This window comes from Falco cherrug, chromosome 4, assembly GCF_023634085.1.
Source record: "Falco cherrug isolate bFalChe1 chromosome 4, bFalChe1.pri, whole genome shotgun sequence".
Lineage (NCBI taxonomy): Eukaryota > Metazoa > Chordata > Aves > Falconiformes > Falconidae > Falco > Falco cherrug.
The window spans coordinates 35,544,326-35,571,029 of NC_073700.1; the positions used below are offsets into that span (position 1 = coordinate 35,544,326).

At 39.1% G+C, this 26,704-nt stretch overlaps 1 protein-coding gene across 1 annotated transcript in view; it reads right to left on the reverse strand.

Annotated features, from left to right (window-relative positions):
* Nucleotides 1-8,599: 8,599 nt before the first annotated feature.
* BMERB1 (bMERB domain containing 1) overlaps nt 8,600-26,704 on the reverse strand; it is a 54,552-nt gene continuing 36,447 nt past the window's right edge. Inside the window, exons 3-6 of the mRNA XM_055709293.1 lie at nt 18,287-18,360; nt 15,145-15,259; nt 13,478-13,560; nt 8,600-12,193 (exon numbers count right to left, since the gene is read on the reverse strand). Of these exons, the coding sequence (XP_055565268.1) occupies nt 12,081-12,193; nt 13,478-13,560; nt 15,145-15,259; nt 18,287-18,360 (385 nt within the window). The 3' untranslated portion in view covers nt 8,600-12,080. The remainder of the gene's footprint in view (nt 12,194-13,477; nt 13,561-15,144; nt 15,260-18,286; nt 18,361-26,704) is intronic.

Consider the following 26,704-nt stretch of genomic DNA (forward strand, 5'->3'; position numbering starts at 1 on the left):
ATCCTTAACTTCCTGTGCCACATTAAGTTTAATTATTCAGGTAGAGCAGAGAGCTAAAATTCAGGATTTAGTGAAGACAAAACAAATGCTATAAATCCACAAACTGCTCTTCTGGAGAATGAGGGTTTTTCAAATATTTGCAATTCAGCTGTTAGCAGACACACTTATCTCTTACTGCTCTTCATACAACATAAAGTTTAGGGTTTATTTTAGAAGGAAACTACTGTTTATCAGCCTAAAGAGAAAAATAGAGAAAGGAGTGTAAATGCAGCAGGTGAAAGAAAGGTGTTTCTCTTGAGTTTTAGTCTAACTTTGAAATGTTGGAATTGGTGTGAATAATGTCATACAGTGTGTTACTGTGCAATAAAGTTAACAAGTGAATTCTGAGTTCTAATAGCCTTGTTTTCCAGCTTGCTGAAGATGGTAATTATCCAGGAACTACAAGTCTGATGAGCAAGTTACTTTTGCAGCTTCACTAGAGTGCTTTGAACTTTACTTTAGAATCTTACACAATAGTGTTAAGAAATAATCTGCAACTTAATTGGATTGTTCTGTCATCTCACAGCTTTATGGACAAAAGTAAAGAGGTGGAGGAGCTGCTCCTGACTCTTTGTGGTCTTACTGCATAGTCTCACTTAATAGAACTGTTAAGTGGAGTAGTCTGCTAGAATAAAATGTCAGGCCTGCCACAGGTAAGTGTTCACTTGACCTTGTAGAGTACTTACTTGTTCAGTAAACAACTCTAAAATAACTACCTTAAAAAACCCAACTTACTTAGCAGGAGACTCTCCATAAATAGTGTAACAAATACCATTCTTTAAAAGGAGGGGCAGGCACTTAATTAAAAATTTCTGTAGCATCTTGGGTAACACCACAAGCCATGTAATTGGTCATCTGTAATTTCATTTTTTCAGTAGTTGTGAACATTTTAAGTATGCATGAGTAAAAACCCCCATACCCATCTGGTATGTGATTAGTTTCAAAAGGCGAGTTGGATTTTTAGATGTTCTTTTGTTACCATGCTGCAAACATTCCCAATTCTTTCATTCTTGTTTTATGTTAAGTCACGTGTTTAAATTAGTGAAATTTTTGAAAGTTGTGATGGAAATAATTTGACTTTTTTCCCCAAATGAATATGGCTTGGTCTGTCTGCCATAATGTAACAGGACAGGGTGCAATTGCTGGCCTGTAGGCAGGCTTGTTACCTGGTGGGCAGTGCCGGTTCACACAAAGTCAGGTATTTCTGTTCCTTTATTCTGGTTTGTGCGAGGTAGGGAGCTAGGGGGTAAAGCACAAACGCCTAGCTCACATATTTGTCAAATCTTTACACTATACAGTTCAGCAAGCAAAGCCACCAGCCTTCATTGGTTAAGTTAAATAATTTCTTCATTACTTAATACGCAGTGTCCTGTTTGTCAAGTGATTATGTCTCTCCTCGTGTTAATTAGTTTGCATGCTCAGTCTCAACTTTATGGATGGGGGATTTTTTTCATCAGTGGTCAATGAGGCAGTCGCGATCTCCTCTTGCTGGAATTGCCTTTCCCCTAGTTTTTGCTGAGCTCATTCCTTATGTTGAACTTCCACTCACCTCATCTGTCTTGTGGGGGTGCTTTCTTTTGAAGTTATTCTTTTGGACAGAGGATTTATCAGTTCTCAACGAAGTGCTTAGCAGGACATACAGAAATACTTCTCTTGAATTAACCGTCAACTCATTAGTTTCTGTTGTCTTCAAGTCAAACTTCTAACAGTACATTTGATCTTATTAATCATTCCCTTAATCATTTGATTTCATAAATAGCACGGTGAGCTATGGTTTTAACTCCTATTTTTATTGTGTGATTGAAAAAATAAAAACAACCAGGAGACTTGGGTGTAAGGCTAGAGAAGGGTGTTAGGGTAGTGAGTTGCTTAGTCAATGTTTCAGGTGTAATGTGGAATAACGCTAATAGGAATCACGACTAAGAACATAAGGCTGTTGACCTGTGACATTTTTGAACAGAGCGGCTGATAAAAGGCTTTTCCTTTGGACAAAATCAAAGCTTTGGGTGTGAAAAAATAAAGAAGCAATGTCTTTCTGTAGAATAGGCTGAGGACACTGGTTTTGGCCATGAAGGACAGGTTGCTTTCTGTGTTCTAGACACTCTTAGGACTTTAGTATGGAGAGGAAAACTGACTGCTTAGAGGAAAAAACATGGCCTGGTTATGGTTAGACAGCTGTTTACAGAAAAGTAAGCAACTGAAAACTTACTAGTGAAGCTTGCTTATTAGTCTGTGGGAGTAACCCTTTTAATCTTGTCAGTTTACTTCTTGTGTCTGACACTTGAAACATGTTAAGTGTCTCTGCAGCTAACTTTTTTTTTTTTTTGTAATCTGAATGTTTAAGATCTTGTGCCTTTGAAAATTAGAGTTTGGAAACCTTGCCTTTTAAGTGATTTCTCATTCAGAGCTTGACCTTATTGCCTGTTCAGTCTGTCCAACCATAGGAAGTCGGATGCTGATGTACTTTAAAGTCAGCATTTTAGTAATGCATAGTGTGATGTCTTACAGTGGATGTATGCTATGGCACAACTGAGATGACCTAGAGATCTTTCAGGTAATATCCCACAGTTTACCTGGTATTTGGACAGAGGATGAGATAAAACATTTCTTCTCTTCCAGCATGCATTACTTTGAATGTAGTATTCCTTCTTGTATGGACTGGTTTTATGTTTCATGTTACACAGAGAAAACTAGAAAAAAAATCTTAATTCAGGTGATTATTAAAATAAATATTTTATATTTATTTTATATTATTTATTTTATATTATTTTATATTAAAATAAAAAATAAAAAAGCCTAAGTAAAAAAATACTTAGGCTACAGGAAGCAGATTGATATAAAGACAATGCCGTTTTACCAAGAATTTGAGATGCACTTCAAGGCATTATATCTGAGCATTTTCTGTAAAGTAAAAAAGACTTCTCTAGGATAGACCAGTATAAGGCCTTCTTTAGATGCTTTACTAGTCCTATCTAATTCTTAGCTGCCTTGTACCTAGAATACCTAAGAAAGTGATTTTGCTTGTTTTTTACTCTTTGGCGAATTGCCACTGACAGTGTTGCATTTGTTTTCCTTAAGCATTTAAAGCAGTTTGGCTATAAGTAGTGACAAGCCTGACAGAAGCCGCCTGACTGTGCTGGTTGCACTTGAAGGGAGAGTTGTTTGAAGTGCAGACTAGTGCATTTGAAGACATCTCCAATTTAAGCTCAAGCTGTTAGGACAGCATTCTTAAACAATGACTGAAGGCTGTTGCCAACAGACTTGGAATAAAGAGGATAGTATGGATATTATGCAGTGAGACCTAAGCACCTTATCAGACTGCAGGTAAGTAATTTAATTTTACCTGAAGAGTAGAATAAACATAACATATGTGAAGGGAATTCGGGGGGGGGGAAATCAAGCTGTGCAAAGAGAGAGAGGAACAGATCACATGATAGCTCAGTAACCAGAGATTGCTTTCATATCTGCTGTTGTGTTCCTGAAAGATGTGGGGGAAACGTGAAGGTGGGGTATAGACAAGAATGTGGGAACTTCAAGGATGCGCTCAGAGGAGAGAGAGCTAGGACAGGATGAAACGATCATAAATGGAATAGCTGAGATGTTCTTCCTGGAAACATTCCTTAAAGCTTGTGGTCAGTATCTTGAAGGATTCATATTCTGAAGGACTTTCACGATATCTTGGACTTTGTCTGAAGCATAGGTAATGCCTGCAGGAAGAGTAGTGGTGCACTAGCAAGATGGCAGATAAATTCCTTGCCCTCGATAAGACATTTTGCCACCTGAAAAGTTGAGCAAGGTATTCCTGCACCAAGGTGATCTTCCTGCCTTTACAGATGGCCTGTGTAGGTACAGACAAGGCATAAAAACATCTTTTGGCTTATTCTTTTGGCACTTATCTCTGTATATTGTGTTGTAAGGGTCTGTCCTTAGTTTCCACTATTTGTCTTGGGACTGGAGTGTTCCTGTTGCTTGTGAGGATACAGTTGATCCCTTTGGAAACACTTTCTTAATCTCTTGAGCTTGACAGTCCTAAAGCAAAAGCCTTCAAAATACTTCCTTTATAAGGTATCCATGCCAAAAAGGATTTTGGAGTGATTATAATCCAACCTTGTGCCTGTCTAAAGAGACTGTAGAGCAGTTGTTGCCAGCTCAGAAGCAAAGGAATTTTGTGAGCTGTGATGTTGTGCTAAACAAGTTTGTGGTAATTCAGGAAGAAAGATGGTAAGAAACATCGGCTGTTGCAGACTTATTTTGGGTTGACATTTACTCATTTCACCTAGAGATTTGGAACCTGTATTACTGCCAGAAGCTATTCTACTTGGTATGTATCACGTGCGGTAATGCTGAGCTGACTTGCCTACAGCCTTATCCAGTGATGCTGGGGTACAGGACATGATAAAGCCTCAGGCATTTTGGCAGGTCAGGTGGTACATGGCTGTCATAGCGCTATTACGTGTCATGCCGTGGGCACAAGTCTCAAGTCAGACTTTAAGTTACTGGATTCAAAAGTAATAAAAATGACATTCTGCCAGAAAACCTGTTTTGTGTGATGAAGTTCTACTGGCAAGAACACCCTCCCAACTTTATCAGCATAGATGGAATTAAGTAATTGGCTCCAGGAAACTTGGAATTAGCTGCAATAATCTCTGCTGGGTTTGAGCTTTCTTAAAGTACTCTGTAATTTACCTGAAGCAATTTTTGGTAGAAGGCCAAGCCATAAAATTGAGTGCTCAGCAGGCCAGCAATTAGTTTGTTGGCTCTGACACAGACCCTGCAGGTCTGTTATGTGCAGCTTGACTGAGTAGGCTGGCAGCAGTATGTGACAAGGCCGGTCACCGGGGGGTTCCTAGTGCTGAAGCTTTGTGTGCTGTGATGACTGCTGTGGGCATGGGTGGGATTCTTACACATGTTCCAGCTCAAGTCCTGACGGCAACTGTCAGACCAGGTTCCTGGTGTTCTGGGCATGGTGCATGTTTTGATGGGTGGTAAAGGACACCAGGAATGCAGGGTGAACCCCGTTACTGTCTCTGGGTTGAGGCACTTGCTAGTAATGCTGAGGGAGCATTCTTCCAGAGTTCATCAAGAACACCCACCCGCAGGCTGACTCTGGACTCTGCCATTGCTTTCTAAGGACATGTATTTCTACTTCTTAACTTTTTTCAGATGTGTAAACAATCTTAAAGGTATATCTCCTGCGAAAACGTTCTGATACATTACACTTGTGTAGAATCTGGTTGCGGTTGGGTACAGTCTCAGTACAGAGGCTTTTGGAGCACAGTGAGCTGCTAATTAATGAGACAGGGTGGTCTTACTCAAGATGCTACCTCAAATACTAACAGGGAAGGTGTTTTTAGGAAAGAATCCATCATTTGCTTGCCTGCGGGGAAGATGTACTTGTGTGGGTTCTCTTGGGCATCTGTCACTAAGAGCATGAACTTGCTTGAGAAACAAGTGGATGATTATAATTTCAAATCTGTAGTCACATTAATGACCCCCAGGAGCGAGTCAAATCTTCCATTCAGTTGATACACCTAGTTTTAAAATAAGTGGCTGTAAATTGAGGTAAAGATTGCTCTGCTGCTTTCTTGTGGTTTGTCTCTGTTGCTAATGAAGACACCAATGTCTTGTGCTTCAGGAGGTGGATATTCAGCAGTGCCTATGGTAGTTGAAATTCACTGGGTAATTTTGGGCCTTGGATATAATTTTTCTGTAGACCTGCATTTGCTCTATGTAAATTGATTGAGGACTGTAGGACTTCATCAGTTAGGTTTATTTTGTGCTAGTTAACAAAAGATAATTACAGTGACAGTCTTCAGTGTTAAGTAGCTAAGGACTTTTGCATACATGGAGTTTTACCTAAAGTAGCTCTGCCCCGTGAAACAAAGCTAGGTCCTTAGAGGGGATTTCTGGCCTGAAGGTGCACAAGCCAATTGTGATGGGGTATAGGTGTGCTTACAAAAGCTTCAATACTAGTACTGTCATAAAGGAAAACTCTTTTTCTGCATGTCAAATCCAGTCACATGTAACTGGGTTGGAAGGTCCATTCACTGGAATTCTTAGGATTTGTTAAGAAAACCAAGCACATCTCCAGTCAATGGAATTTCTGATGTTTTTAAGACAAGACAGTAATAATTAAATGTGTTGCTGCTGTCATTTGTAGTTTTGTGGTGCATGAGCTGTCTGCTCTTCTAGCTTGAAAATCCTAAACTGGAAGTTCTCAATTTAGCTGTATTACCTGCTGGAGTGAGTCTAGCTACAGCATGTTGAAGTAAGTTTGAAAGTCTAATCCTTTACAGCATCCAGCCTATTACAATCCACTGTGTGTAGCTGATGAGGTTTACTTTTTAGGTATCAATTTAGACATCTCTTGCTGTCTTACCACAATTAGTTCAACCTCACATGAAGTACTACTGCAGAAAACTGCTTCTAGTTAAGAGACTAATAATTCTGTAAAGGATACAAGCTTAAATGTAAGTGAAATGCTGCTGTTAGGCACTTCTTTTAATAGTCTCCGAGTCTGTAAATTGTTGCCTAGGCTGTCTGCATCCAGGTCTAGGTACTGAGGTGTTCTCAAGATGCTGTGTGAGGTGTTATATCCACATGGAGGGAAGAGTAAGTTTTGAACCTTAAAGTAATGTTTTTATGATATGATCCTGTTCCAAAGCAGCCTGCTTGGCTGACTGTTTACAGGATTGATGGGATTATGTGGAACAAGATGCACCTTGGTTAACATTGGGTAGCATTTATACTGGGGCAAAGTAGGACTGTGTTCATTTAGGTAACTTGTGACTACTCTGGAAGAGTGGCTTGGACTTAGAGCTGCTTGGAAATACGTGATGGGTCTAGAATAGAAAAGGGAGCTGCCCTTTCTTCAAGGTTAAAACAGTAGAAAAACTACTTTGCTTTTTTTCAGCCTGCTCCTGAAATGTGAGAGTTTGGTGACCTGCTGGCACTTGATTTTTTCAGATGTTGGTTATTACTGTATATGTTGGAGCACCAAGGATTTTTCCACTGTTTTACGTAGGAGCGAGCCACACAGAGCACCTTGGTTTATTTGCAGATCTCTGAAGATGCTATACTGCAGAATGCATATTCTTTGGGTGGTTGTCTGTGCAATGAGTTTGTGGTTGTCTTTCTACTGTGAGAGAAATACCATGTCAACTGTAAAAATCTGAACTAAATTCCTCCAAATTCCTTTGTGATAAGAAAAATACTCTCCTTCATGACCAGAAACATTTTTTGTGATAGTTGTTTACCAGTAAGTCTCTAACTTGCAGGTTCCCTATTAATTCTTAGCTGGAATTTTAATTCAAGTCCAGACTAAAAGAAGTCTGAGATTATCTTGGTTTTGGAGCTAGTATTCAAACTCTTACTTCCTATCATCTGCCTCTGAAATGCTAGTAAAGAATATTAACTTGTAATTTGAGGTAATTGGTTTCAGTCTGCTGTAAATGTTTTATTTCCAAGTGGCATGGCTTGAGACCAAGCTGAACAGAAAACTTTTCCTTGACTGTCTACTTAGTTGCAAATGGAAACATACTCTCATGCCTGTGTAGAAAGACAGTGTGATACAGCCTGAATCACACATGAAGTCATGGTCACCAGCCACAAAGATGAAAACATGCTCTAGTTACCTTTTGCAGCCCCACATTTCAGCCCGCAGTGAAATGCGACTTAATATGGGTTTTTAGGTAAAGTACTATTCTTTCTGGAGGGGGTGTACTTATGAAAGTACTTGCTAACAGTTGTTAACAAGACATGGTAATTTGTTATCAGGGTACAATTAGAAAGTCTGGATGATGCAATCTGTCTCCTGTATATAGCAGATTTTGATGCGGCATGTCTCATTTGTCTGCAGGATTATGTTTAAAGTTTTCTGTTGAGCAGAATTATTCTATCCTGGGAGATAGGAGGAGAGACTTGTCTTCCATGCCTCTTGTTCAGACGATATTATACCATTGCTGTTAGCTATTCCTTAGTTGACTGTCAACACCAAAACTCTGCTAATACAAGTTTTGATTTCATTGTGTTCCATTGCTCCAACCTTCCTCCTGCAGAAAGCAGAGCACCAACATGAGATCCACCCCTAGATGTACTTGATTCCATGTCATTCCCTGCCATCTGTGGAGCCCTACACTTTAGGTAGTATCTGTAAAACCATGCTGGTGAGCAGGCCAGCTGATATTATTTTTTTCTAATTGCTGTTTGGCTTGGCAATGTTTTAGATACTCAAATATGTTAGGCCTTTATCTTCTCAATATAGGGCTGGCAACTGTCTTCTAGTCTGTGCAGTGCTCTGGGCTGTAGTGGGGTTTCAGAGTCAGCTAGGAGCATAATGATACTAGGTTTTTTGGTGGTTTTTGTTTGTGGAGTGTCACTGAGGAAACTTTTTTTCAGTGAGGAAGATCCTTTATTTCAGTAGCATCACTAACTTACCAAAGTGATCCTTTCTTGTGGAATAATAATCCTATTATTTCTGAAAAGTATAGCAGCACAATAAGTGCATCCCAGTCTATTCCACAACCACTTATTTCCTTCAGTAACAGGAAGAAGCATATGCTTAATATAACACAGCAGCTTAGTTTATTCGGAAACATGTTTAACTTTGCTGAAGAGATTCAGTAGGCCTAGGGGAAGGTACAAGAGAACCATTTGCTGGTAGAATTGGTGATTAGTACAAATAGCACTTCAGCACTTCTGTTTTTCTCAGTAGACCAAGACCCTTCCCTGAATATAGCTGTGTTTACCAGTTCAAAGAGGAAACAGTGTGTCAAATCCACCTTAAATTTTCTTCTTGTTCTGATGCCTTGCCTTCTTTCTGAAGTGATAAACAGCCAGGATTTCCGGAAGAGATTTTCGGGTGCTTCAGTCAATCGATGCCTCTCTTTGCAGACAGTAACAGATATCTGAAAAACAGCTCTGAAGTGATGCCAGTTACTTGATGTAGATGCCTAAAGATACTTGTCTGATATTTTCTGCAGACTTTACATATGGGTCTTCCATAATGTGCTATGTTCATAGGATCATGAAGGTTAAAGCCCCTCATTATTCTTAGGACTACTTAGTGGTTTAGTATAATTTTTAAAAATAAGGACCAAGATTTTAGCACACTTAATTCTTTCCTAAGTTTAATTACAATCATTGTTTGAAGTAAGCCATTAGGGCTCTGCTGTGTTCTGGGTGGTTAGGGCTCTGCTGCGTTCTGGGTGGATAACACTGTAAGCCAGTGCTGAACACAGTTGAGAACCTGACCTCACAGGCTATAAAAAAAAAAAAAAAAAAAAAAAAAAAAAAAAAAAAAAAAAAACCAAAAAAAACCCCACCAAACAAAAAACCCAACAACAACAACAAAAAAAAAACCCTAAAAACACCAAAACACCCAGGATTGTATCAAGAAGCAGCATCACTGATCCCCTTCTAAAGGAACCACTGGTCCACTGCAGGCAAGCTGTTCAAACCCACCCAAATAAAAGCAGAGCTGAAGCATATATTAATTAAAACCAAAACAAACTCACACAAAGAAAACATTTCAGCTGAGCCAAGCTAGAACTCCTGAAAATGAAGTTCACTCTCATTAATACTGCTGTAGTTCAAGTCCTTTTGGGGCACTGGCTACCAGTGCTAACTATATGAATATTACATATTCATACTTCTGTTTTCATTTTAATTAAACAAGGGGGCTCTGTAGCCTAGTCATGAGTGTTGCATCCCAGAAATGTCTAGCTCCATTTCCTGTTAATGATTTTTTTTTTGTACAAACCTACACTCCACTGATTTCACTTTTCTTCCTGAGGGACTACAGATTCTGTGCAGCACATGGGGATCACCCCAATCATCAGCATAGCCTGGTTTAAACTCTAACATGTGTGAGTGACCTCTTGCCTTACAAAAACTGCATGCAAAGTCCTCCTTCAAGACCCTTCTTACAGCATTTGTAATACTTGGTTGTCACAGTTGATGCCTCCTAAGGCTTTAAGTTGGTGCTTCACTACTTTAACTTCCATTTGCCTTTGTTAATGGCACTGAACATCTGCCTTTTGTCCTAAGATGCTGGTAATTCCTGATGTCTTAATTGGGTTCCAGCACATTAAAGAGGCTGTTGAATTTTACAGAAGCCAGTGAATATTTCTTCCCCTCCAGTGTGTATTCTTGCCTTAACAGCAGTTTTCCCCATTACTCTTTATGTATACAGGTGCTATACAGAGTCCAACCCGTAACAGATACAGTAGATACTAACAGCTACAGAGCTTAATGTGATGTTGCATGTATCAACAAGGATGCAACAACTATATGTGACTCTTCAGCCTTTCAGTATGTCTTGTCCTCTTTCCTGCATCTTTGGTCAAAGTAATTAAAGTGCTTTACGTCCAGTGGAAACATTTTGTGGTTTTTCCTCCTTGATCCTTAAACCTTAAGGAATTTAGAGATGTAGGTTCTCTATCTCAAGTGAGTCTGCGATGTTGAAACAAATTACTCTGGAAATGCAAATGTCCTTAATCAAATCAGTCTGATGCTAGGGGTTAGGTTTTACTTGTTCAAGAATAGTCTTGAGTTACTTTAGATGATTTTACTGTCTCCTTGAACCTTGATAAGATACTTCAGAAAAAAATATTAGTTTATCCTTTTAGGGTAACTGCTGTTATTTTTTTCTCTTTTCCTGTAACTGTGGCTTCTTCGTATATAAGTGTACACTTCACTTAGCTGGCTTCACAAAATGGAGGTTCCTCCTGCAAAACTATTTTAGGAACTTTTTGCTGTTTGTTATTTCTAAGCCTGAGATTTTCACATTGGATCCATATACGTTTATTTTACTATTTACACCTATCACAGTACATTTATATGGAATACCATCACACAGACAAACCAGCTACTGACAGCTAATATAAAGATATTAGATTCCACAAGGCTTAATCTGCATAGAGACCAGAAACACATCTAATTGTGAAACACAGATAAGTCCTTCTGTATTTCCCTTAATTTTAAACCCATTTTTTGTAGAATGTGATCTTCCCACCACAAATACCTACTTGTGTATTTGTATAGTTATCTTGTGGTCAATTTGTGTTGGGTAGCTAGTACCTTCCTGTGTTTAATAATTTATATATTTATGGTAATGAAATGCACAATTATTAGTTTTAAGCATAGTTTAAATATTAAATTTTGTTTGTCTTCCACTCTCCTCCCAGCAATCTACCGGTGATACATAATCTCATACTACGTGTAATTTCTAATAGTGGGCAAAACTCTCTAGGGGAGTATTTCTGACCCCCTGCGAGGTGGAGATCTAAAAGAGAAATGACACTACTTTGGACTACATCATCTATTTGCAGATTACTGTAGTTGTGCTTGCTAAAGCTTTACCAGAGACTTATTTTCCCTGGTGCAAGCAATATTCATTTGACTTGAATAATTCGGAAATCATGTGGGATATAAAAATCTATCTCTATTTGCAGCATCCTTGTCACTGATCCTCATTCTTTAGAGAGAATTTGAAGTGAAACTCCACAGCAAAGTAGTTTAACATCACACTAGTTTTGGTAAGTATTTTGTATGCAACATCAGTTATCATAAAGTTGCTTCATCTATCAGTTGCGCTATGTACAGCATTGCTACTTGTGGCTTTTGTTTTGAAAAGTAGCCAAAATGGGATATTTCAGCAATTTTTGAGTGCTGTTTGTTAAAGGGGAAAAGTGTACAACAGATTCTTACAAAGTGACAGCCTATTAAAATTGCTGGTTTTTATACCTTACTAGATGAAATATACCCTCTATTCATTCACCTTTATCACTGGGGTGTTTGTTGACTCTACGACAGATCTTTTCTGGTCACTGGACAGCCACTATATAGATTTCTTTTTTGGTTTTAGGCATGCGTGTTGAGTGATCCATGCAACAGTGAAGAACCTGCCATTGTACATTCCATATATTACTGTTGTACCAGTTGCTCTTGATTCTGTTAGCAGGATGCTGTTAGTTCCCCTCACTCTACATTTTCATTCAATGAAAACATTTGAAAAGACAAACGCGGTAGAGAGCCCAGAGCTACATGATGTTGCATTGTGCGGCCCCACAACAATCTTTAATAATAGCCAATCCTGCTTTGGCAATGGTGGGCTTGCTTGGAGGAGGCTCTGCCTTCTTTTCTGCTGGGCTGCCTGCAATGTTCAAAACAAGACACCATTAAAACTAAGAGCTGGTCAAACTATTTCTTCCTACTTCTGTAAGCCTTCCTCCCCCATACCCCCCTGCCCCGACTTTTCACTCATGTTTGGACAACACATATAACCAAGTTAGTATGTGGATCCAGGCTGCTCAGGAATTTTATCTCTTCAAGGGAGAGAGTTAAGAGGGCCTAAAGCATCCAGACTTCTCAATGGAAGGGTAAACTTCTTGCATCTTGTTCAATCCAGGTATCCCTGTTCACAGCCCTAGGGTCAGATAACAGGCCTTCCACAGAAAGTCATTATACTGTGTTTAAACCCCAGCAACGAAGGAGCTGAAGAACAAAAATATTGCCAGAGTTTCTCTCTTCAACTTGGATGTTGTAACAGGAGAACAAGATAAAGACAGGTTTTAAATTTTCAGGGTGAAAAGAATCTTTTTATCTTTATCATTGCATTTAAAAGCAATGAAATGAAGTAAACTAACAAGGGAGATGAGTCATGCTCCCTGTGACTAAAAGGGTATAAATAATTAGTGATGCATCTTAATGTCTCTATTAACCTTGTACTTGAACTCCACAGTCATTCCATATCCCTCTAGAAACTCTCTGGCAAGATCTTGATCTGTGCAAAATGGCAGTATTTGGATACAAACCTCTTCAGCTGGTGGACCAAATTCGGTTTCTAAGAAGGGCACCACTCTCACTTGACCAGCTCCATGCCTAAGAGCTCAGTTTGAGCTGGGTCAAAAATCAATCTGTTAACTTTTAGAGCTCATGCTGTAACTTGTATTTGAAAGCTGCAGATAAAAGATTACAAAGGATCATGTAATGTGTGTAGTTTCTGAGAAATTAGTGTGTCTATAAGTTATTTGAGTTGAGGTGATCAAAAAGTCTATTTAGGCTGGTAAGATGTAAGAAATTTGTGGTAGCTGTGGAAGTTTGCAGTCTTTTCTCTAGTTTCCCTCTTGGCTGAAGCGTAACAGGCAAATTTTGCTTCAGATATCATGTATTCAAGTATACTTTGCATATATGAAACATACAAAGCAGTTCTGAAGTGGCAATACATGACTTGGATTCAGTTTTAAGGGGCAATTGGGCATCTGAATTTTAAATGGTGAGCAGCTGCTGACACACTATCTTGTTTCAGGGTGATCTAGCTACATGAACCTAGCTTTTGGCAGAGGCTGGCCCAGCATGGCCTTTGAAAATACTGTTTTGTCTAGTTGTCTGAAGTTTTTCCTATTATTCTTGTTTTTCTTAATGTTTGGGAACTCACTGGTAGGAGATTGCGTTGCTTTGTCTAAGGGTTTTAACTTGGTGCGAAGGAATTCAGCCATCTCTTTGTCTTCTTCTTTCTCTCTGGTGGGGAAAAAAAGGAGAATAAATCTGTTACAGAAAAAACAGTGTCTTCACTGTAAATGGGACGGTAAAAGCTAAAGTAGCTGGATCAAATCACTAGTAAACAATTCACTGGTTTGCTTCTTAATAAGCAGAAAAACTACGTGGTTTTAAAGAAAACAAAATGTTTGCCTAAATGAAAACTTTAACTAACTTGAATTGAGAGAGAATTTTCCCCAAGGTTCTTTACTTGTCTGTGATAGTGTTGGATTCATTATATTCCCTAGTTAGTGGATTTTAAACCATAATGTTTCACGTATTTTAAATTGGCCTCACAAGTGCTTCACAATGCTTCCTCTACAGAGTAAAACTGAGGATACATACTGCTGTGGTTGTACTGTTTATTTTCAAAGGCCCACTTAAACAAAAGATTGGATCGCATGGTTTTCCGCTGTTGGTGTTTACCAAAACGAAGTATATTTCTTTGCCTGAAGATGACAGCATTAGGCCCAAAATAAAAAGATGATGTTGTGTGTCTATTAATTATATTGTCATATTAGTTTCTTAGCTATTTTCTTACTTAAGCATTAACAATGAGCACACTGATTGAATATCTCAGTTTAGAGGAAAAGCAGATTTTATTATCAAGAGTTTTAAAGAAAAGCCTCAGGTTTTACTGCAAATGTGAATTGACACTAATGTATTCGTATCTGCATAGCAGTACATTCTCAGTAGCCTGCATTTAGGCTGATGTATTGTCTGGCTGCTGATGTGGTTTTTGTGATTGGGATATAGCAGTAGCAGTTGAGCACTCTGGATTACACCGCTAGCTCGGGCTTCTTGTCAGCTGCTGCCTCTGGCCAGCTCTCTTTGATCAGCTGCCGGATGCTGGCAAGCTTTCTTCTCCTGTCCTTTGCTGGCTTAGAACTTAAATGTGTTGGAAGAGATATTGTCACTTAGGATAAATGGGTTGATGAGCCTTGAATCTTTACTCTTGAAAGACAGGGAAAGCAATAGCAAAACCTGGACTATCTGTAGGGTGTTGGGTTCTTAGTACAACAGCTGGAAATGAGCTTTTGAGGAAGACCACAAGTTTCTCAGCAACTTTGGGCTAAGGTACCGAGATGAAACCATTCCAAACTCACTTATGTTTTAGGTTAAGTAGACTTGTGTTAGTGATCGCATTCTTTTTTTTTTTTTTTTTAAACCCCAACCACATTAATAATTTAAAAAAGGCAGATTTTCATGTCTACAAACATGCCCCTTGTAGAATTCCATTTCATGACTATCTCCTGTGCCAAGAGGCTCCTCTGGTAGCAGCAAAAATCCTTCTCTTATTAATGGTAAATGCCCAGACACATTCTGGTAGGAAAGTAAGAGACCAAACCCCACTGTAGTTGTGAGATGACCAAATCATTAGTAAGATATAAAGCCATGGAAGCGCAACAATCTAGTTTTAATGCCTTTCCTATGGAACTGGGAGGAGGCCTTTAACTTTCAAAGGACCGATTCTCTCTCATTAATGTCAGTGTAAAATTTGTCACTCCGGTGTAGCATTAGACTTTTGAAATCTCACAAGTAAGTTCAGTAGCTTTTAGTTCTTACCGTAATCTCTCTACCTCTGCATCATCTACAAGAAAATCTCTTTTTTGTACCAGTCTGTGGATCTTCTGAATCAGTTCATCCTCTTTTTGTTTCTCCATCTTTGTTTTTTCTCTTTCTGGTCAAAAACAAAAAGAGACTATTACTTTGGATTCTGTGGAGTGGGGGCTGGGGTGTGTGTGGAAATTTAAGAATGAATTGCTGATTGAAGTCAGTGGTTCTTCAGACCTGAGTTACCAACCCCCCCAGCAAGTTCTGGTCACTGCCTCTTTTTTCTCTTCCACTTGCTACTGTTGTGTCTGATCAGCTTAATGATCTGGAAACTGGGGCTTGGCAAGCCTGCTTGTAATAATAAACTACTCTGCAAGACACTGCTTTGAATTTTTTGAAGAGTAAGAAAACAGGCCAGGTTGTTTCATTAAAATCGGTGGTACAAACTTCCTTTGACCTCAGAGGAAACAAGACCACAACAAAGGAACTATTTCTCTGTATTTCATGACAGCTTTGGCTGTACAACACTTTATTTCTACTCTAGTAAGGCAGGTGAGCTGCACATCCACACAAATAGCATCAGTTGTAAAATGTGGAAAAATAAATGAAAGTGTTTATTTTCCCTGTGTTTCAAAAGTTTGAGTAATATATGTCCTTGTTAATTGGCCAGTCTGTAATGACTGGGTTGCCTATAAACAACTATTTTTGTGATGTGAAAGATGTACCTGCCACAAACTAAAACTCACAAATGTTAGGGGTTATGGAGCTGTAGTGTAAGGTTATAAAAGTGCAGTTAAGACAGAAATCTTCAAATGCAGCAAGCAGAGATGATCCCAGGCCACGCATTTCCTCAAGAAGCTAAAAATTTTAATTAGCTGAGAAGACACTTTTTATTAAGTAAAGAATTTTGGTTTTCAGCAGTAGAACTGCATTGAGACAACCATAAAATTAAACACAGTAAGAGTTGTAGGAAGAAGTGCAAGCTGCCTGCGGTCTGCATCTGAGCTACGTTATGTCTGCTGATTGAACTCAGATTTTAAACAGCTAAATAAATAATTTGAAAATAATTGTTTAATACAGCTTAGTTTTGGATCATGGGCTTTAGGATGTTTCCTGCTGGAAATTTCTGCAGTAAATCCATTCCTTAGTGAGATAAAAGCACCTTGAATGTATTTTTAAGACAAGATTTACAGAATTTCAATCTCAGAAAGACATACTCCTTAGAGAATTTTAAAGTATGGCCTGTCAGTAGCAAAGGAAATAATTTGTAATATAACAGAAGGCTGCTTTGTCTGAGATGTATTTTCTGTGTTTTATCTCTTAGACATTCTAAAGGGAGGTGATTACTGACTGCTGTGAAGATTTCAAGGCCTTTACATTGTTACCTATGGAGAATTCCTGTGATTAATAATGAATTTACAGGAGAAAAACAAAAAAGGCATAGAAATTGCTGCTTTTTTTTTTTTTTTTTGGCTTTGCCTCTTGTATCTATGGAGCAAGGGATCTCGTGCTCTCACTACTGAAGGTAGAAGCTACTTTATACTTCCTTTCAATCTGTCTTCTTCCCAGTCTGAAATTCTCTCATGATACCCTTCAGGAAACTGCCTGCCAAATATATGCATCCTGAATTGTGGCAAAATACTGCATACTCTGATCCCATGTCTACTGAAATTGGCTAAACCGTGTCTACGGAAAGTGTTTTTCTAGGTTAGGTGTGTGCTGTGTCTGCACTTAGTTCTGTGTGAATGCCAGCAGCTTCTCTGTCTTCATTAAGACAAAAGTGTTCTTGTTGTGAGTCTGCCAAAAGGTGGTGCTGCTGGAATATAATTGTTTTAAGTTTGCAGAGATTTGCAAAGTGCTAAGGAGAAACTGCTGTCTGTGGTTCTCTGTGTAAGAGTTTTAAAAAGTATTTTCCTGTCACAAAGGTTTTTTAAAAAAAAAAAAATCCAGCAAAAAAAAATGAAAACTGATCAACCTTAACTGTATGTTAAAAGTATGAGCAGGAAAGCTGCAAACTAGAAAAGGCAAGACAAGGGGAATTACTCATATATATTTTCTAGGATTCATAATGCATTCCAATACCATTTAAATCAATAATAAAAATAGAATAATAGAAATTAAAAATGTGACCTATAGGTAACTAAGAAGTATAAAGAAAGAACTAGTAAAAAATATGAGTCTACTTTTGTTGGATACAAAGAAAAGTGGGTAAGTTCTTATACAACTAAGAATGTGTGGCTGTAAAGTAGACCATTGTTTCCTGTTTCATGAGTGACCTTCTCTCCCATCTGGGGAGAAAGTTGTCCTTTAAAGTCCCACAATAAAATGTGGGGGGTGGGGAATGAGGGTAAGCAAATGAGAGTCAAAACTCGTCCTTAATAGTTAGGCAGCAGCAAATCATTTCTGAAGCGTGCTAGAGGCCATGCATACCTAGTATAAACGACCCACTGCAGTTGCTGGGTGGTTTCGAGGATTTGTCTGTATTTTATTTTTTTTCTTGAATAGGGTAGGGCTGTTGTGGGTGATCTGAAACAGCAAAGCTGGAGTGAAGCAAAATTCCTCATTTATTTCAGCTGGAGTCTGGAGTCAAGGACTGCAAAACTGCCCACAACCCTGTCCCTCCTTAGAACAGAGAATTAAAGCAAAACACAAAGCAGACTTTTGCCCCCTGCTTTTTGTAGAAACCTGGTTTACTTTATTCTGGTAGTTAGATTTAACTATGGGCGTGATAATGAATTGGCATATCTAGGAAAAAAAAAATCACATTCGCAGTGATAAATCCCTCTCCTCCCTTTTAATTCTGGTATCTCAGCACTCTTGTCTTTTCCACCTGATGATCTCTGTGCTACTTGGTTCCCTTGAGATTGCCAAGAGAGTGCAAGAACTAAGGAATATGCACCTGTCTGAGTGATATTTGTAGAACTGCTGCCAAGGGAACGGTGAAATACAGCATGAAAAGAAATATAGAGACAATTATGTTAAAGATGGGAAGGAAATGGGAAAAAAAAAAAAAAAAAGATCCAGAGGAGAAAGATGAAACTCAGCCTTGGGGGGGAATCTCTGATTGTTATGGGCAGAGGTGTGCTTCTGACACCATCCCCACCCGTGCATCACCCATGTATTATATTAGTATTGGGCTGGAGATAGGCATTACCTGGGATTGCTACCAAAGCCTGCAGCTCTTTCTTAAGGTTCATAATGTCTTTGCACAGCTGGATATCATCCATCCTGCAGAAACAGAAAAAGTATGGTCAGAGACATGCAAACCATCTTGTGTGACAGGATGGGCAGGTATCATCTGAATATATGGTACTGTCCCTTGCCTGGGTCCTGTGCATCAGTTTGGAATGCAGAAGTTTAACCTTGGGATACTAATTTATTCACCAATTTTAACAGATAGCAAAAGGTATTTAATACTAAATGCCTGTTGAGCCTTTGATTTCTTACTGGGAACTAATTTGTGTGTAGGTCATATCTGTCACTGCAGGTTATTTCAGTTACCTTTTACTTTTTTGAATGTTACCAAACATTCTGGAATGGGCATCTGTATATTTAATGGTCATCAAAAAGACAGGTGTACCACATTGCACATACTGCAGCAACAGTGTTCACTCGGGAAAAGAGCAAGGGTGAGAGTAACAGGGAAGGGGTAGCAGAAGTCGGTAACATTACTTGGCACAGCCAAGACAAGGTTTATATTCTACTACCAACTTGCTTTGTGACCTTATTAATAATTTAGCCCTGACACCAAAGATCTGGAACCTGTCATAATTTGGCATCTATTTTGAGCTCTTGTGCCTTGGGTGAATGCCTTCCATGGTTGATGTGATGCTTCAAATCCTTGATGTGTGCAGAATGTCAAGACACAGAAGACAGCTATAAAAAATAATAATCTAACACTAACAGAAACTGCACCTTCAGTTTTTATTGAAACTGATACCTATCCAGAGAGCTGCTATACTGAATTATTCCTCTGGAAGCTAGTGAACTTCATTGTTAGCTTCCTGGCAAATGTTTTATTTTAGTGTCCCAGCCATACTGACAGCCACGGCTCGGGTGTTGGTTCCGAGGGCTGCATCAAGGCTTCCATTTTGAAGTCACACCCTGAGGAATACACAAACAGCCTTTGTAATTAATTCTACATTCTTCAACTTGGATGTCACCAACACTATCGTTGCCCACAGATCTCCGAGTCCTTGTTTCATAATCCTGTGCCTGAAGGGTAGATTGCCTGTTGCTCAGCACCTGAAGGTAGCTAAAGTGCTATCAGGACACAGGTTGTCACAGTGATATTTCAGGAGAGGTAAACCTGAGAGATTAGAGTGTGTCTGTATGTGACAGTGAGTGCGTGAAGGATAATGCAGTCAAATTATTTCATTAAGTGAGGAGTGGAAAAAGTAGGTGTTTCTGGCACAAATAAGATTTTAATCACAATCCAAGAGCTTTATTCTCCCTGCTGCCTCTGCGTGGAATGCAGGCCTCTCCAGGGAGCTGTCCTTCAGCTGCTTTGCTCCTGTTGTTAAGACATGTTGATTCTTTTATGATTTGCTGCTTTGGTTAACTCCATCTTGCCTCTTCTACTTTTTGTGCTATGACAGCTGTTCCTATTGCCTTTTTACTTCTCTCTTCCCAAAATATAACAGTGACATGCCTCTGATAATTTTTATTGTTGACCTCTTTTCCCTGTTTCAGAAGCCACTGTTAATTTTGCTGGGGATCTGTTCTCCCCCCATACATCTATCTTGTAAAACTTACTTTTATTGGGAAGATCATCTTGCTAGCTTCAGGGCTAGCCCATGGTTCTGTGTGTGTTTAGGACACTTGGAGGCAGAGACATTTATACCAATGATTATTCTTACTTGGGCTCCCCATATTATTCATGCTGATCACAGGAAAAGCCTGGTTTACTCTTGAGATCCATCATGCTAAATGGTATTGAAATTACTTTTAACAATTAACAATCTTAAACATTATCCCCTCAGGGAAATCAATATTCAAAGTGTGCTGGGATGTGAGCAAGCCTCACAGCTCCTTATCCATTTGATGTTCGTGTAGTTTGGGTGTCGTTAATATATCTGAGGAAAATGATCATAGTTAACAAAGATGACAGTTTCTTGGCAAGAAGTGTTCAATATTGAACTGCTGTGTTCAGATGGTATCTAGGGGCCAGACCCTCAACTAGGAAGAGAACAGTGAGTTTCTACAAAAGAGATTTCCGTGACTTACAGAGAGAAGAGATTCTTTTTTCTGTATCTGGTAGATTGGGCTTTGTTTTGGGAAGATCTGAAAAATACTAATTAAAATACCTCACTGTACCAGTCTGGCTCCCTGCCCTCCTCGAGGTAATCTCAAATGCTGATGTCACTGCTCTTATCTCAGGATTTTCAGGAATTTAAAATAACACTGGTAGTTATGTTCCAAGCGAGCAAGATCATCAGTGTTCAGTAGTCCCTATAGCCCCTATGCTCAATTTGTGGAAAAGGTACTGTAGTTGCAGTTCCTCCCATTATTTTGACTTCTTTTAAAATCTAACTGCACAGCATATAGCTAGAACTCTCCATATATATTCTTAGCATGTCTTCTTCCTGACACCTAAACTTTGTTTCTCCCTTGTAACCAACAGGAGAGAAGTAAGTGCCTGGCCAAGCACTTAAAAGCTGTAACAGCTCTGTGAAAATCTGAATTCCAAAAGTCATAAGCTAGGTGACTTGTCCAGAGTCCCAGCTCTGTAGGTTAGTGTGTTTTGATGATGGACAAAGTCTAAACCCACCATCTGCACCGATCTCCTTAAGTACATGGAAACATCTTTACTCCCATCTGTGTCAAACAGCCGTTGTGTTTCTGTGGTGCTGATTAGGAGAAAAGCAAAAGCTATGGCTAAATGACTAAAGGAGGGCTATGGGACATGTTCGTAAAAACTATGTGAAGACTTCATCCCTCTGACAATAAAAGCAGGAGGTACAGTGCTTGTAACTATAAAGCACATCACACATCTGCTTAGCAAATAACACTGAATGTAGGGCTAAAATTGCTGTCCTGAGCAAGAGTCAGCTTGTTGCCCTGAGTAAAGCCTGAACTTCCTCCTCAAACTCCTGGGAAAGTTAGTTCTTGGAAGACCATTTGATCTGTACTGGTACTATGGACCTTCCCCTCTTTTCCCCCTTATGCTTTGGTTCTTAAAAGCCCCAGTGGATTTCTCATTTGAAAGCTGGGTAGTCAGCAGGGTTTGAGTGACAGCATATTTGCATTACCATCGGGCCTCTTTAGGAAGTGAAAAGAGCTTTTGGGAACCTTAAAGAAAGCAAGAATCTGCAGAGTAGAGAAAACAAAACTCCTTTGGGTCCCCTAGGCTTCTACAGAGAAGCTGGGAAAACCCATTGCGCCTGATTCTGTAGCATTTTCTCTCCTATATGTCAAACCTATCAGAGTGTGAGACAGACAAGAGAAGTTACACAGGCTATTGTCCGGCTTATTTAAGAGCATTGTTACGCTTCCTGTGCACCCGGTGCTTTTCTCAAAGGAGAAGGGCACAGTCAGGTTGTTGGGTCTGTGCAGAATGCAATGGCTTTTCCCCTGTAGATACAGCATGGCATAGGGTACTGAAATGACACCCCCCAGGCCTGTTTAAGTTATATGCAAAGCTGCTAGATACATTTGCATAAAATCTACAATGTACAAACAATCTTTGCTGACTCTTAGGGACATGGTTTAGTGATGGACTTGGCAGTGCAAGGCTGGTTGGACTCTATTAATCTTAAAGGTTTTTTCCAACCTGAATGATTCCATGATTTTCTGGAATAGATAGTACATTCTTTCCAGTCCCTGTGAAATCATTGTTGATGTTTTAGAAAAAACATCAGTAAAGCAAACAGCAGTTACAATATGTCACTTTTCCCCCAAAGCTGAGCTTTAAATGTATGCCTAGCAATCTTAAACACATGAGTTATGACTATGATAAAACATTTCTCTTATTAAGAACCCAAATCCATTCCTGGAGTAATTGCAATAGTATTGAACTAGGGATGAATTTTCAGCATGCTTTCATGTATTCCTGACACACTGTCTGCAATTCTGCTTTTCTGTTTCTTGATGGCTTATTGTAAGAAACCGTCTGTATGTTTGGAGATATCACGTAAGCATATATTATTCTTTTCCTCTCTTGGTATTTCAAGCCGTATCATCAAAACCTAAAAGCAGCCTCTCTGTTTGCCCAAAAAAAAGATAAAATAGCTCATAATGAATAAACAGCATGAGCAGAAGATTTTCTAAACGTGTCACAAAATGACAGGAAAATAAGTGGGTCGGAAGACTCTGCAGTGATCTGGCACAGTGACTCAGCCCCAGTACATGTTCTTGTAGCCCAGTTACCAGGGGAAGAATGCTCTGAGCACTGTCATTCCCATAAAATCCACAAGTGAAGTGACAGCATGAGTCACCTCTGCTGTGCACCATCTGGACTGAGGGCGGGCAGGGCAAGGAAACAGAGGAGACCTCCCTTCCCTGTGCCCTGGCAGGTCTCAGACACTATGGAAGACAGTGGCAGGCAGGACTTAAAAAAGAAACAGACACAGAAGTGTTGTGTTTTAATAGAAATTATTACAGAACAGCTACATTTTCCTGTCATCTTTTCAGCTGAGGAAGAAAACAAAATTCCCTAGTGTAAGACCTAGGTATCATCTAGAGCCATGGATGGAAAAAAAGCAAAAATGATAGTAAAAAGCAGTAGGAAAATCACTAAATGCTCACCTTAATGGTCAGCCAAAGAAAAAGAGATGGCCAACATCTGTCGAATGCTTAAGACTTGAGAGTAAGAATTATTAATAACAACTACGTACACATAAAATGTCTTTTTCGTTGATTTCAGGAAGAGCAGGGCAGTTCAGTGTGTCTAGAGAGCTGCTGCTTTTGCGGAATGACTTTCAAAGCTAGAAATAGATCTGTGCTCTCTCTAGCACGTCTGTTAGAGGAGGTCTTAAGATTCTTTTGTTTTCTGTTATTGCATTAAAGTGCTTGAAGTTAAAAAATGAATGTAGAGTGGTTTTGTTTGTTTCCTTCCCTCTCTTCCAAGAGGACTTGCAGACACTTAGGTTATTTTTAGTTCTGTTTTAATATATTCCTGTCCCAGAAGTAAAACGCTTGTAATTGTTAAGAGTTTCTGAAGACTCTGATAGTGTCAGTCTAGGAGATGGCCTAAGAATCAGACATCATGCAAAGTCACGAGTTGACACGATTACATGTATATGGAGAAGGTCTCAATACAGGGATAAGACAATCATCTCCTTGGTGGTGTGACCAATGAACATGCTCAAAAGCAGCCAGTAGTGATGGAGAAATTTGGGTGACTGAAGCAAAGGACTGTGTAGAAATAAAAGAGAATTGCTACAGACTAAGATGGTAATTGGTGTTTTCAAACTGCAGATTCATTAAAATACAGATTGAGGTGGGGAGGAGGGACATCAGTGGAGGCTGCTTTTGGGGACTGCAGGTGTTTAAGGCCTTGCCAAAGCTGTGGGGAATCTTGAAAGGTGAAAATATTCTGACACTAGAAGAAAAAAATAAGTTTATGTATGCCAGTCTTCTACATTTGACTCCATTTTTTCCCTGTCAACTCATCTTAGTTTCTTAAAGCTTATAATTATAAATCTGTGAAATCACAGACAACATTTAATGAATATAGCACACGTTGCCTGAGTCATTACGGAGCGTGTTTATCACCTTGTTATTTAGCTCAGCACTTGGTACTGTTCAGGTTGGAAGACCCAGAGCTGGCTATTAAGATAACAGATTGCTGACCAGCCTGCTTGGCAGGTCAGGTTACAAATCAAAAGTTCTATGATTAACTTTAATTATTAAAATGAGTTTGTCTATTTTTTCTTGTTAAAAGTGCTCTCTGATGGAGGAAGAGTGGATAGAAACACTGGACTGCAACTTGCGAAGTAATGTCATTCAGCTGTTGCTTCAGAACAATTGAAGACGGCAGGACTTGAAAATCTCAGTCCCTGGAGGTCATATTTAAGGCATATTTCTCAGCAGTTCAGAACAGTGTCTAAAGAAGCTATTTCTGTTTCATTCTCACTGATACTGTTAAATTCTTTTGAGCCTGGTCATCTCCTCTGCCAGTTATGAAGTTTTACTGTCAAATTCAATAGTAACAAGAGGAGCTTCCTGGAAGTGCCCCACTGTGGAGGGGAATATTTCTCTACATGGCAAAAACTGATGAAGTTAACTTGTCTAAAAACATGCAATAGGGAGGTTAGATTTAAGTTCAGAAGTACCCATTGCAGCAGCATACAGAAGACCGCATGTAAAAATATAGGGCAAACTTATGTGCATGGTTCCTTTAAACTGGTCTGGAAAAAACCAGGTTTTTTGTTATTAGGCAGCAGAAGTAGGAAACTTGGTTTGACTGTGTTGTCTCTAGCAGAATCAATGATAAATTTCCTTCTTAATTTGCCTCCTTATTTGATCTTTTCTTATTTTTCAAACCAGAACAGCAACTATGTACTATCAAAGCTGAAAACCATATAAAGGTATCTGGTATAAAATTAAATATTGACAGTCCGTCCATTTCAAGACTTCTCAATTCACTGTTCAGTCATCACTGATCTATCCTCTCCTATTCATAGCAGAAGGCAAGTGAGAGAGACCACTGAAATACCATAGGTCAAGAGTTACATGTTCTGACAGAGCATCCTCGCCTATAGAAAGATCAACTACGCCAAAGGGTGGGCCAAAGTAACTGTGAGTACTATATATGCATGCTGTATTATGAATATATTATCTTGGATACATCGTCTCATGAAAGACAATTCATTCTACCATCCACTCAGGCAAACCAGACCATAGATATCTAAGAACTGGGAAATAAAAAACAGTTTGGGATTAAAGGCTACATTCAGAAATACAGCGCGAAGTTACTGACCTAAAAATTACTTAAGTCAAAAGATTAAAATACCCAGAGTTGTTCCCTTTTCTGTAAACAATTTGTGACAACCACAACATATATTAAATGAGAAATGCTCATTTAAATAGCATTTTAAAGAAAACTTTTAATTAAATAATTACTTTCTTAGCTGTCCAACAGAGATGATAATGAAAATTTCTCCTTAAAAGGAGGAATTCTTTCCTTTTTCAAGAAACAAACATCTCAACTAACAGGCACTAAGTTCATTAAATACTTTGGTAATGATATGTTTATCATTATACACCACTAAAAAAACGCTTTTCCTTTCTGAGCATTTTAACATAGCATTTTTACTGCCACACAGTTGAAAGTGTAATGTCATATTTTTCTCTGGGGTTGACTGCTGTCAAACAGGGCAAAGGTGATAGCTCTGCAGAGAGATCAAACTGAACCAAAGGCATTTTTCTTCCCTTTTTGATAGCTGGTTTGTATTTATACTTTCAGCTTAAAGTGCAGTCTAGAACTCTGCAATTCTGTCCTGAACTCCTGTTCCTGAGGCTTCCAGGCTCCCATCTGAAAAGCTGAGAGACCCTCACCAGAGCTGGACCTTGCAGGAATTCCCAGTTCTACAGTGGGCATGCTGACATCCTTGAGGCCTCTAGATCCATGGCTAGGATGGGACTAGATCCTAGATTCTAGTCCCCTAGAAATGCTGTCCCTAATCTCAGAAGCCTGAAGCTTTGAGCATCTGACAACTCTCATTACAGAAAGCAGGTTGTGCCATTTCCCATCGTACAATTTCCTGATTATTTCCTCAAGGATGCTGGGTATTTGGAGGTGAGAAACCATTGTAATGTCCTTGGGATGCAAAAGGTGAATGGGGACATACATTCATAGCCACAAATTAATCCTATCTTGCAGAAGAGTGTGTGCCACACCAGGCTATATCAATGGGAGAGCCATGGTACACCTCATAAAGCTGGGCTTGGTATTTTTCCTAATGGTACCTCATCTTATGAAGCTGACAACCTGATGTGTATTTATTGAAAAATATATATCACCACACAATGGCCTCCTTTTCTACAGCATCCCAAAGTGCATCCTGTGTTCCTAGAACAACGTACAATCAGGAAAAAAGAAAGAAGGAATTCACAGTGAGTTATATTGTATTGTTAAGATTATAGAACTGTGAAGGAGAAAAGATTCATTACTCCTTTCTATGAAAAGACAGATCTTACCAGAAAACACTGACAACAATTCTATTAATGACAAAAAATCTGGTTTTGTTGGTGTTATTTCTTTGCACTATAGTAACAGCTAGGTGCCAAACTCAGAAAAAAGTACTAGATGCTGCACACATAAGTAAACATGCTTAACCTTAGAGGAGAGAAAATAGATAATATACAGGACAAAGACAAAATCAAAACTGGCCAAGAAAGCAAGTCAGAACACCTGCTTAGCAATATATAACTAGTGAGTTACCACTGCTATTTACACCTCTGACAGCCTGTTTATCTCTGTACACTCTCCCTCCCTCTCACCCTTATCTAGGGTGATGCTCAGTGTGTGTCACTGTTGCCACACATGGCATTAAGCCATGGAGAAGTCACAGTTGATGCTACAGTTACTAAAAACAGAGATAAAGTATTTGGATGAAAAAGTAATTAA